General features: G+C 47.3%; 2 protein-coding genes across 2 annotated transcripts; one reads left to right on the top strand and one right to left on the bottom strand.

Moving 5' to 3' along the window:
* Positions 1-1,097: 1,097 nt before the first annotated feature.
* Positions 1,098-3,382, bottom strand: LOC113208107 (proteasome subunit beta type-6). The gene is made up of 6 exons (XM_026424970.2): positions 3,217-3,382; positions 2,928-2,995; positions 2,716-2,847; positions 2,494-2,623; positions 2,260-2,404; positions 1,098-1,393 (listed from the first exon to the last, which is right to left on the bottom strand). Exons 1-6 carry the CDS (start codon positions 3,325-3,327, stop codon positions 1,266-1,268), a joined length of 714 nt encoding a protein of 237 aa, XP_026280755.1. The 5' UTR covers positions 3,328-3,382; the 3' UTR covers positions 1,098-1,265.
* Positions 3,383-3,526: 144 nt separating this feature from the next.
* Positions 3,527-6,149, top strand: LOC113208104 (26S proteasome regulatory subunit 6B). Its single transcript, XM_026424967.2, has 8 exons — positions 3,527-3,665; positions 4,174-4,266; positions 4,360-4,546; positions 4,632-4,778; positions 4,874-5,077; positions 5,165-5,409; positions 5,524-5,748; positions 5,834-6,149. Exons 1-8 carry the CDS (start codon positions 3,633-3,635, stop codon positions 5,945-5,947), a joined length of 1,248 nt encoding a protein of 415 aa, XP_026280752.1. The 5' UTR covers positions 3,527-3,632; the 3' UTR covers positions 5,948-6,149.
* The last annotated feature ends 5,593 nt before the right edge of the window (positions 6,150-11,742 follow it).

Below are 11,742 nucleotides of genomic sequence, written 5' to 3'. Positions count from 1 at the left end.
CCCCCCCCTCTCCGCGATGGCGCGAGTCTTCGCCCTTTCTCCCCAGCCGCACTGCCGCGCCAGTCTGGCTCAGGGCGATGACATCTGGCGAAGCAGGAGGAGCGCATGTTCCACGACGGCGATGCGGCCCCATTCAGTTATGAAGGCAGATCGCGGGGCGCCGCGACCCGCCACACCATCCCACGCTGTATTTATAGCCCCCGATGCACTCGCCGGTGGCTCGCCGGGCTCTCGCGGCGCTTGTTCGCGAGGTATGCACTGCCCGCGGCTGCCGCGGCGCGCCCCGCGGTGATAGAAGCTCCTGCGGGGGGTGACGCGGTGGTCGAGAGAGGAGTCGCAGCTGGCCCGCCACCGCTGTTTGGCAAACAGACAATCGAGGCGCTGTTGAAGTGCGGGGAATGCACCCCCGCCCGTCCCACCCGGGGCTCACCGCGGGCGCGCGAGGCAGTTCAACCGAAACGTTGTTGAGTTTCTCGGCTCGCTGTTATAATTGTAACGAGCGTGGCCGCGCGACTGAGAGGGTGTTTCGAAATCTCGCTGGCTACGTGTACCTGCTTGCCCTCCCTACCATACTGGTGGGAGGGCCGTCAGGCGGCTGTTTGGTCTTCCCCCATGGTGACTCGCCTGCCGTCTCCACCACTATCCAAGAAGGAAAATATTTTTGAAGAGTCAGCGTCACGTTCACCATACCTGGAGAGGGTTGCAGGTACCAGGACTAGCGCGCGGTGCGACCTCGGGTACGCCTTGGGGCAGGCACGCGGCGGCACGCTGCAGCGGCGCGAGGCCGTGTCTCAGACCGCCTCGCCTCGCCACTGAACACTGAACGGCCCGGCGAGCTGGTGGTGCTTCGGAGGGGCAGTCAGTCGCCGTCCCGTCAGCGTCGTGGGGGGCAGACGCCGGGCCGACGCCGGCGGCCAGCGGGTGGGAGTGCCTCGCGGACCCCTCGGTGAAGATTTCGTCAGTTGAGAGTTTGATTGTACTGCTCGAGTAAAAGTAAAGATGGCCAAGAGAGACAGTACCTGAATTCAGACCACTGGGTATATCTTGAAAAGAAAGTGCTCTTAAGGAAAATCCTCTATGAAATAATAAATGTAGGATGTAATAAATGGCATTTAATGCAAAAGATATTGTGCACAAGACGTCACTGATACACAATTTATTAATTTAAAAAAAAAAGTAAACCCCCTCCGTTTACAACAATAAATGAATTTTGCCACCTCAGAAAGATTCTTGAAATGTAGATTCTTCTGTTGATACTTAAACTTTCAGCCCATGTAGAACTTCGGAAGTTCATTTCCCAAAACACAATGCTTTACACAGCCATCCTTAGTAATGACACCAAGCCTAACACAACCTCCACTGGAACCATCACGAAGCATAGCCAATGTAATAGCTGAAATAAAATGCCAAGATTTTAGTGATTACAATTAATTTTTGAAATTAACTTAATGATTAAACAAGGAGGAAAGAAAACACAAAATTAATTTTGTGTGAATACTGGTACTCGTTCTTTACAGAGACCTTTTCAGTGCTCAGTTGCTTTACATCTATATGGTTGTAGAATCAACGAGTGTTGTTCTGTCAACATGTGTCACGTTTCTCTGAGAATATATATTATTATTAAACATGTACCATATGAAACTGGATGATGACGAAATTAAAAAGAAGGCTAAAACAGGCGCTATTCTCGGTATTCCCTTCAGGTCACAAGACAAGAGCATTGTTGCAAAAGTCGGCGCTTTCAAAAAGATGCGCGTTCCGTGAAAACCAAAATGAAAATGAATCTACAGTTGGCGGCACAATAGCAGAAGCAACATCGGCAGACGGGACTTAGACTGAAAACTTGTGAAATCTGTTAAGAGTTCTCAAAATTTTGCTATTAGACCAAAACAATCTTCATTGCTTCCAGTAATACTAGCAAACGAAGTTTCGAATGGTAGTATTGTCATGTCTGTATGCGCTTCGTGTTCCAAGATGAAGATTCGTTGTGCGGCACGGGTCTATCGACTTAGAACGAAAACCGGCGAATTTTGTTAAGAGTTCTCAAAAAAGTAGTGTCAAACTTGAAAAAAGGTCCATTGTTGGTCACGCCTACAACATTCCCAGTTTCGAATGGTACAAGTATCATAAGTGTACATATTCTGTACTCCGAGCATGAATAGCGTTACGCGTGACATCGCACTGAGATCAATACTCGTTCTTCTACCACTGATTTGGTGCAGGTGGTGGTAAAGAACGAGTAAAAAACAAAACTCTTACCATTCAAAACAAACTTCATGCACTCGTCCTGAGTCATATTTGGTTTGAAATGTTGGTCAACATAGCCATAGACATAAGTACTTCCAGAACCGCCTGTTGCCACCTTCTGGCGGACTTGCATGCCACCAAGAGGAATAGTGTAGACCTATATTCAGGTAAAAAAGTTTTTTTAAAATGGTGCACAAGTAGGATGTTAAAATGGTACAATAGGATGATGTAGGAGTAATAACATACCTGTCCACCCTTGTAAGGATCCCAGCCTGCTAAAATAATACCAGCAGTGATAGAATCTCTGTAATTGTAGCACATGTCTTGAAAGAGAGATGCTGCTACTTCAACCCGAGGTTCTTCTCCAAGCTCCATCCTACATTGGGCAAAAAAGTCATAATTGTATGATTATATATGTAATGATCAGAGAGTATGTTAAAGTAACAAGAGTAGTCATGGACAGTTTACCTATGCATGCCAACATGATAGCGAACAACATCTGCAACTGCTTGTGTGTCAGCTGATGAGCCAGAACGGCAGCAATAAATATTGTCAGTGATTTTGGTGAGCTTATCAGTCACACGGTTTGCAATATATACACTGAAAAGAATAATTGAATATAATAATGCTCAATCTTTCATTTTTGAATTAGTTCACAAATAAAGACTGTAGAAACCTACCCTGTTGTGGATCGGGAGTCAGCACCAATGATAACTCCTCCATCAAACTCAACAGCCATAATGGTGGTCTGAAAAATTGAGAAAACATAGCTCAATCATAGCACATGTACGAGTAGTTCTGCAACATAAGTATTGCCCTGATTATAAGGTCGCTGAATTCACGTTTAAACGAAACATTTTGTAAACATGATTCAGCGTACTTAGGTCCAGTAGGTTATGGTACCACAGCCGGGGTATGTTAAAATTTGTGAAACAACTGAATTAGACGATGAAAATTCTCCACACTCACCCCGGTTCTATGTTCCGCTTGCCATGGAGTAGTTGGGTCATAAGATGGAATATATGGGCTTGCTAGCTCCATTTTTGATGCGGAACTCCTTCCATTCATCATCATCGCCATGTTGAATGTTGACTGTCAACTGTGACTGTCAACTACAAATAGTAGCGCAGGCAGACCAACAAAGTAAACAGAAACACCCTAACACGTTATTCACAGTTCAGGCACCAAAAATCGAATTATTTTCTGAACAATACTTTGAGTGAAAAGAAATGTTGCTAAATATTTAAAATAAATTGTTGTTATCTTAAAATACTGTCTCTCATCTTTATTGCTTATAGAAGATTTTTTACTTCTTCCTTCCCACTTCAAATTTGGGATGTTGGCGTAGGTGATGCCGATGACTGTCTGAACTCCAGTCAGTAAAGATGGAGGAAATCGGCATTATCGTCTCCGAAAAGGTGAGAAATCTGTTAAATTTGCACTTATAGCCCAAGTTATGTTGCACTTTATCCCCTTGGATAACGTCAAATCGATTTTCCAAGTCCGGGGAATGGATTTTTAAGAAATAAATTGGTGTTTAATACCGGTCATCAGGTGTGTAAACGTCATTGGGGTTAGGATATTCTCTTTTCTCTACTTTCGAGTTTAATAGAGTATATCTGTGTCAGATGTCTTTTTATAAAGTAACCAATGTTATTATATTCTCCCCATACCTTTTTTGTCGCAACTCGTCGATTTCGACCTGTACTTACTCCTAGTTATTATCCTTTGTTGTTAGTCCCCTCTAACCTGCTGTTGTAATGAATTAATGCCTGTCATAGCAATGGCTTTTGTGACAGCAACCGTGTCCCATTTGGACCAATGCTTGCATCTAATACTATTTTAAATGTGTTAATTTACATGTTTAGACTTGAGACATTTATTGTCTCATTGAAATCTTTAAAAATGTTTCTTTTTCTGCTTTAGGAGGATCTTAGCTTGGATTCCAAACCTACCCTTCTGCCACAATGTAGCCCCCTTGATGATTTGGATGTAGAGGACCTATACACCAAATTTAAGGTAAGTGTTCAATTTTATTGATTGATATAATTCTGTGACAATCTCCCCCTTTCCTATTTTTCGGGGTTCACATCGTATTTTGTTTTGTTTCAGACTCTTCAACGGCAGCTTGAGTTCCTAGCTGTTCAGGAGGAATACATTAAAGATGAGCAACGAAACCTCAAGAAAGAATATTTACATGCACAAGAGGAGGTTAAAAGAATCCAAAGTGTCCCACTTGTCATAGGACAGTTCCTGGAAGCTGTTGATCAAAACACTGGAATTGTAGGCAGCACAACAGGTAGGAAAATATATACCTGTTTTTAAATATTGTGTTTCTAGTCCTGGTTTCTAACTGGTAAATTTTGATCAAATTTTTCTTCTAGGTTCCAATTATTATGTCAGAATTCTCTCTACTATTGACCGAGAGTTACTGAAGCCATCCGCCAGTGTTGCGTTACATAAACATAGTAATGCCCTTGTGGACGTCTTACCTCCTGAAGCAGATTCTTCAATATCAATGCTTCAAGCAGGTGTGTTCCTTTCAAAGTTCTATAAACTTGCAATATACCCAATTTTCTAATGTGCACAAGTCAAAATATTAATTAATGAAATTATTTCATTTTAGATGAAAAACCTGATGTTCAGTACGCAGATATTGGTGGAATGGACATGCAAAAGCAGGAGATTCGTGAGGCTGTGGAGCTGCCCTTGACCCACTTTGAACTTTACAAACAGATTGGTATTGACCCTCCACGAGGTGTGTTAATGTATGGTCCACCTGGTTGTGGCAAGACTATGCTTGCTAAAGCTGTTGCCCATCATACCACAGGTATTTTGGAAAACCATGTAGTAATTGGAATATTGGAAGTATAGTTCAAAATATCTGCATGTGATTTACTTTTGTATCTGTTTTCAGCTGCCTTTATCAGAGTGGTGGGATCTGAGTTTGTTCAAAAATACCTTGGTGAAGGGCCCCGAATGGTCCGAGATGTGTTTAGGCTCGCCAAGGAAAATTCCCCTGCTATCATCTTTATTGATGAGATTGATGCTATTGCCACAAAGCGTTTTGATGCACAGACAGGAGCTGATAGAGAGGTGCAGCGAATTTTGTTGGAGCTCCTGAATCAAATGGATGGGTTTGATCAAACCACAAATGTTAAGGTAAATATTTCTAGAACTATTCTTCAGATCATTCTTCGATTTTCTTTTTGATATAGCTGTGTTTATTAATCAATGTCACCAATATATTACTAATACATATAATTGAATTTTCAGGTAATTATGGCCACAAACAGAGCTGATACCTTGGATCCAGCCCTGCTCAGGCCTGGGCGCTTGGATCGTAAAATTGAGTTTCCGTTGCCTGACAGAAGGCAGAAACGTCTTGTATTTTCCACTATCACTGCTAGAATGAACCTAAGTGATGAGGTAGATTTAGAGGACTATGTTGCCAGACCAGATCATATCTCTGGTGCTGATATCAATGCAATTTGTCAAGAGGTAAATTTCCTACCAAAGATAATATGTTTATGCCTTATTCTCTTATAATTCATATGGTACTAATGTAATTGTTTTTACTTACCAGGCTGGAATGCATGCTGTGCGAGAAAATCGATACATTGTCCTGGCTAAAGACTTTGAGAAAGGTTACAAAAATAACATCAAAAAGGAAGAATCTGAACATGAATTCTACAAGTAATTTTTTATTAATATTGTTGTGTGGTTAAGATAGATGTATTTGTGTCAGATTGTTTTCTTTTAAAGTAATAGTGTTCATGGATCCATGTAACTAATGGGACTGCTCAGAGACTTGAAAGTATGCTATGTTAAGAACAGATGTAACTGTTTTTTGACTGGAATCTTTATAAGACACAATCTAATAAAAATAATCAACTAAATTATTTAACTCTTTCTGGGTTCCTTTAGTCATCTTAACCTTCATTGAAACAAAATGTTATCATTCACAGATTTTGTATCCTTCCTCGGTAGTTTGAGTTTTGAAGTTTTTCTAGTCAAATTTTCAAAATTGTCCTCTCAGTAGGGCATCACAAAGATTATTTATTTTGTTTTGCTGATTTGCTTTTAAAGAGCAACTAGATGAGGTTTTCTTGGGGATTACTAGGAGGGAGATGAGTTGATTCACCAGATAGAATGACTAATATTTAGTTATTAACCGCAGCAGGGAAGGCCAGATCTTACATTGGTTACTCAGATTGTATACCGGTATTTTGGGATTGGAATTTTTTGTCGTCTAATTTATATATGTACTTCTGTCCAAAAAAGTATGAACCAACTTAATTATTTACTCAGAGATATTTAATACAAGAAAAGAACAAAAAAAGTAAATGTAAATCTAATTTCACACAAGAAAAATATATTCTCTCAATTATAAATGTCAATACTGGGCACTAACATCACATTCTAAATAAACACTATCTTAATAATAATTCTTGACATTTTTTTCTCTGTGAGAGGTCAACCGGGGTTCGGCTCACGGCGAAATAAGCGGGCTGTGTGTGGGAATTCCTTGGTTGCTTTCTGACTAGCTCGAAAAGCGGTGGTGTTAGCAGTTCCGTTTTCCTGGCATCTTGTGAGACCTGAATCTTCATAATCAGTTCTCCATGGTCTGTGCAGTAATTTAACCAGCGTACGGATTCAACCGCCTTGATTCATCATAGGTATACCTCCAGAAGTAAAGAGTTGTTGATCTTGTGGTGATCTGCGCCGTCCCCCTTTTTCGGTTATGTGGGCGGGCTTGCTTCCGTCATTCATGGTGGCGCCTGGCGCCTTATGGCCCCGTACGAGCATGAAACCCGCACGCACGTCTGAATCCGGTGCAGTATGGTATGGTCAGAAAAAGAGTGACTGCGCAGATCACCTACCCGCATGTTCTGGCCACTGTGGTTTGGAAGCGGCTGTTCCCTTCCGATCACCGGAAGTCGACAATGACTACGGTGTGAAAAGCGTACAAGCGTACTTCCGTACTTCCGTCTGTTGATTGATCGTTCATGTCTGCGTTGGGGAATTATGGTCTGGGGGTATGGTTGTGAGCAAAGCGGACTCTGTGTTCTTATGAAGCTGGCTGTCTGGAGCTGCGTCGTGGCGTAAACATGCTCGTGTCACAGGGCGGGCCACCACCTCCACACAGCTGCTTGGCGGGTCGGCCTACCCAGCGCATTGCAGGCGCTCGTCGCCCGTCGCTATGTACTAAACAACTACGGCTACTTCTCTTGTAGGGAAGACTACATTGTGCACTCTTTTGAATTCGGAAAGTGTCCAACGATCCTAATCGCCGCCGTCGGCAGGGGCAGGCACGGTTAGCGTCGCCTCTGGGAACGTTCGCTGTGGGGGGTAGAATCCTGGGACTCTCGTGGGAGCCACCCCTCGATGCGTGGGCGGCTGTTGCCGGCCGCTCCCGGACATTCGAGGCTCACGGAGCAAAGCGCCAAAAGAGGGACGTTAGACCAGCAATATGAGGATCCTCGCCGGATCAAATATTCAACGTTTTCCCCATCTTGACGTTGCGCCCCGCCGACGCTCCCCGGTTGCGCGCTCCAGGCCCTCGAACCTCGGCTCGGCTCGGAGCATTCAGCAACCCATCCCTTTCTGCTTCCATTTCCGCGTCCTGACTCTTTCGGTGCACCGTGAGCTCCTCCATTCTAAAAAGACCGCGTCGTGAGGCTCAGCCCCCGCCCCCGCCCCCGCTTCTCCCGGCCTCGCCACCTTTTAGTCTTTTCCCGTCTCTTCTTGCTATCCCCCCCTCTCACTTTCTCTCTCTCTCTCTCACTCAGCCCCACACACAAACACTGCCGCTTTCTCTGTCTGTCCCACTCACTCGCTCCACTCCACGTCTCCATTTCCGGAAGCTGAGCGGAGAGCACGGAGAGGGAGGCTCCGCCCCACCAGCAGCACGCGGATCGCCTGGATATCTCCAAGTGAAAGATAATACACTCATTTGCTGCCCGCTTTTGCTGCTATGGCGAAGCTTTGGACATGATAATTCGTCGTGGTGAAATACCCGTCGTTTAATTTTGTCAAACACAGCACAGAACACTTTTCAACAACACGTTTCCGCTCGCACTACAGTTCCACTCCCCTCTCATCCCCCTCCCCCGGTCCCTGGCTGCGCTGAGCGGCGCTGAGCTCCCATCCCCCTCGCTGGCACTTTCATTCGTTTATTTCTCGCGATCTGCATGCGGTGCGACGCGGTGCGTCGGAAACAAGGAAAAATAACGAGGAACGCTAAAGAAGGCGGTGGAAGGCGGAGGAAGGGGAAGGGGGGCGAGCAAGTGGAAGCAAATGCTTGACGTTTCAGCAACCTTCCCCTCCTGCTCCTTCCCCTCCCCCCTCCCCTCCCGCACACCATCATCTCCTTGCCATTACCCTTTCATCTCCATCTCCCATCCCACTCGCTCCTCCGGCCTCAGTGCTCCTCCCCCTCCCCCCTCCCGCTCCCCTGCCCCTGCTCCCTCAATTCCTGCCACTCGGCTAGGCTGGGCGGCGCTCACATCTCTGTACCCCTATCGAACGCAGCACCGTCACCAGCACCACATCCTCCTTCTCCTCCTCCTCCGCGACCACCGCCGCCACGGGTGTGTTGAGCGACAGCCGTAATTCATCGCATTGCGACCCTTCTCTCCCGCACCCCGCGGCGCGCACCTCGGCGTGCACATTCACATTGTGATGATGATAACAACTTGTCATGTCGATGCCAGCCGCCGGCACCGGGCGTCCCAGCGGGGAGCGAGGGCGGGGCCAGCGTCACAGACCGGAGTTACGGCGGATTCTTATGTTGAGACCAAAGGGGCACCGGGGGAGCGAGAGCGTGAGGGAGACCAGACCCCTCCCCCCATCCCCCTTCCCTTCCCCCTTTTCCCCGCGCGACCCACCAGCCCAGCGCCCAGGCCAAGCCCGCTCCGGCGAACAATGAATCATTTAAATCTGACACTCGGAGAATAAATTATGCAGGCCAACTTTGGAGAAGAGAGAGATGGCGAGCTGAGAGAGAGACAGAGAGAGAGAGAGAGAGGGGGGGGGGCTGAAGGATAAGGAAGGATGGGATGAGGTGCGCGGAGGTGTGGAATGCTGGTCCGGAGCGCCGGAGCGGCGGGGAGTAGAAAAGCAGGTCTCTGAGCGGCTAAGCGCCGGTGGCCCTGCGGCGCCCAGCTCCATTGCTACGCCAATGGCAGCACCTCCCTCTACTGCAAACACAAAGAGGTAAACGTGGCGTCACGGGGAAATGTAGTATACGTATACGCTGGCAGATCTAAAGCGGCAAGAGAGGAACTCTAAGTGCCAGAAGGGGAAGAGTACCCCCAACCCCCGAACGAAAATGTGCTAGGCGTGTTGAAACAAATCACCACACATTTTTTCGCTTTTTCAGACGCATTTACAACCAACAGGACCTCTGTAAAGGTTTGCCGCTGTGCGTGCGAGCCCACACCTTTACCTACACGTTATTCAGTACGCTTGTGTTGGCCCGCACCCCTGAGGCACCTCGGGCGGAGCGACGTGTAGCGGGCTCGCAGCAGAGCGCCTATCAGGCGGCCACCCCTCGCTCAACTGGGCTCAAAAAAATGGATGAGAAGAGCGATGAGGGGGATTGCAAACGGAGGAAACATCGGACAGAGCTAGAGAGAGGGAAAGAGCGAGTAAGAGTAGAGACTTTCGGACCCATTTGCCGGTGGGAGTAACGCCTCCCCCGGTCGCTCGTTGCAGTGCAATCGGAGGCAGGAAAACCCTCTTTGGCCAATCCTCAAACGAAAGCAGTTGGTCCAGGGGGGGGGGGGGCCTGGCCGGGCGAGGCGAGCCGGGGCGAGGCCTGGTCGGCAGCAGCGGGGCCCGACCTACCGCACCGCACCGAGACTCACCGCGATCCGGCTCCGCTTTTAATCTGATTGGCCACCCATCCTCCCCCGCACTCACCTCCCCTCCCAACCCCCCGGCTGGCTCTGCGTCGAGGATCTCTCGATCCAACAAGGATGATGAAGTGTGGGAGGAGGGTGGGGGATCAGCCTGCGGCCGGGGGAGACGTTGCACCCTACGCATCTTGCGGAGGACGAACCGATCCACTCGCAAGACACAGTCCGAACTTACCTTGATCGTTTTAGCAGATGATACATTTGTAAGTGAAACTTTGAACATTTCACACCACTGAAATAATTGGCTGAGCCTTAAAGCAATAAGAAATAAAGAATCTGAATAAAAATAAGAGGCGAAGCCTTAACAATCGAGTCGAGTAGCCCCCAGGAGTTTGGGAGATCACGGCCCAACTTATGGGGATCCAACCTTCCCCAATGATAAAGTTTACAGGGTTGATGTGAGTCAGAGATATGTTGTTCTGATGAGAGTACAACAAAAATTGCTGCGAAACTAATTCTCGAGCAATTATTACAGTTGGAAAGATAACTGAGGTCAAAGTTAAAATGAGCGCTTGCTTGTACGTAATACGCCTCATGTTGCAGTCTGTGCGTTGGCAAGCCTGCGCATGAGAACGGCATCGTAGAACTGAGGTGTATTTCGTACGCACGAGGAGCGGCGTCGAGTAAATGGGCAAAATGGGTACAAAAAAACTAAGGAGGAAAAAAGGTGAAAATTACTTCCCCATGATAATTAATTGCCAACATAACAAAATCACAAAACAACGGAAACGCACATCGCTTCCGCGACCAGGGATCAGCCTCTTTGTCTATAACAATGCCTAGTTAAGAATGATTCAGGGTGGGTGATCCGCGCCGTGGTTTTTTTTCTGCTTATACAGTACCGGATTCATGCGTGCGGACGGGTTGCATACTCGCACGGGGACGTAAGGCGCCATGGCGAGCGACGATAGGCAAGCCCGCCCGCACGCATGAATCCGGTACAGCATAAGCAGAAAAAAAAAACACGTTGTGTCAATGTGTCAATTTTTAGATAGTCCCCAAGACTGTCTATACCAGAAAGGAGAAAACGTGACACCCCTCTCTCTTGCACGCGCTTCTCCTTTTGGAACCGGGCCGCACGGGAGCAGGGGCTCGGGTGTAACGTGTGTGTGGCCTTTTCGAGGTCGAGGGAACTGTCTCTTTCTTAGCCCCGTGGGAAAATTTTTATTTTTCTTGTAGGGTAAGATGATGGCCACCTTATGAGATGGATCTGCTCAATGATGGCCACCCCTTTTACTTGAAAAATGTAAAAAATGTTTGAAGTAGGTGGGAGTAGAAGACGCTAAAATTCATAACATCTGGTTTGCAAGTCGCAATCCTACTCTCTTCGTCCGTTCGTCCATGGCGGCCCCGACCAACCGGACACCCTGTATTGAGTAAACGAAATCGCGGGGATGAGGCGAGGAACACTGTATCAACAAGACGCCACGCCGTGACCCCCCCACCCCCCGGGCAGCGCTGAACCTTGAGACGGGCAAGGCCGCCCTGGTCCTGGAGCAAGGAAGTAAAAGGATTGAGGCCACACCGTCAGGCCGCCGCCGAGCAGGGAGGGGGAATACCACGACCTTGTCGC

This window comes from Frankliniella occidentalis, unplaced genomic scaffold (assembly GCF_000697945.3).
Source record: "Frankliniella occidentalis isolate FOCC.00 unplaced genomic scaffold, Focc_3.1 Scaffold138, whole genome shotgun sequence".
Taxonomy (NCBI): domain Eukaryota; kingdom Metazoa; phylum Arthropoda; class Insecta; order Thysanoptera; family Thripidae; genus Frankliniella; species Frankliniella occidentalis.
Note: the sequence above shows the minus strand (reverse complement) of the source record. Positions and strands in the feature narration are given on the sequence as shown.

What these genes read in the sequence shown, in the direction of transcription:
- LOC113208107 (XM_026424970.2), bottom strand. Translation starts at nt 3,327, where the DNA reads ATGGCGATGATGATGAATGGAAGGAGTTCCGCATCAAAAATGGAGCTA. An exon ending in ATCCTTACAAGGGTGGACAG is followed by an intron (nt 2,405 to 2,493) that starts GTATGTTATTAC and finishes ACCTGAATATAG; the next exon opens with GTCTACACTATTCCTCTTGG. An exon ending in CATGAAGTTTGTTTTGAATG is followed by an intron (nt 1,394 to 2,259) that starts GTAAGAGTTTTG and finishes ATTTTATTTCAG; the next exon opens with CTATTACATTGGCTATGCTT.
- LOC113208104 (XM_026424967.2), top strand. Translation starts at nt 3,633, where the DNA reads ATGGAGGAAATCGGCATTATCGTCTCCGAAAAG. An exon ending in GCATTATCGTCTCCGAAAAG is followed by an intron (nt 3,666 to 4,173) that starts GTGAGAAATCTG and finishes TTTCTGCTTTAG; the next exon opens with GAGGATCTTAGCTTGGATTC. An exon ending in ATCAAACCACAAATGTTAAG is followed by an intron (nt 5,410 to 5,523) that starts GTAAATATTTCT and finishes TTGAATTTTCAG; the next exon opens with GTAATTATGGCCACAAACAG.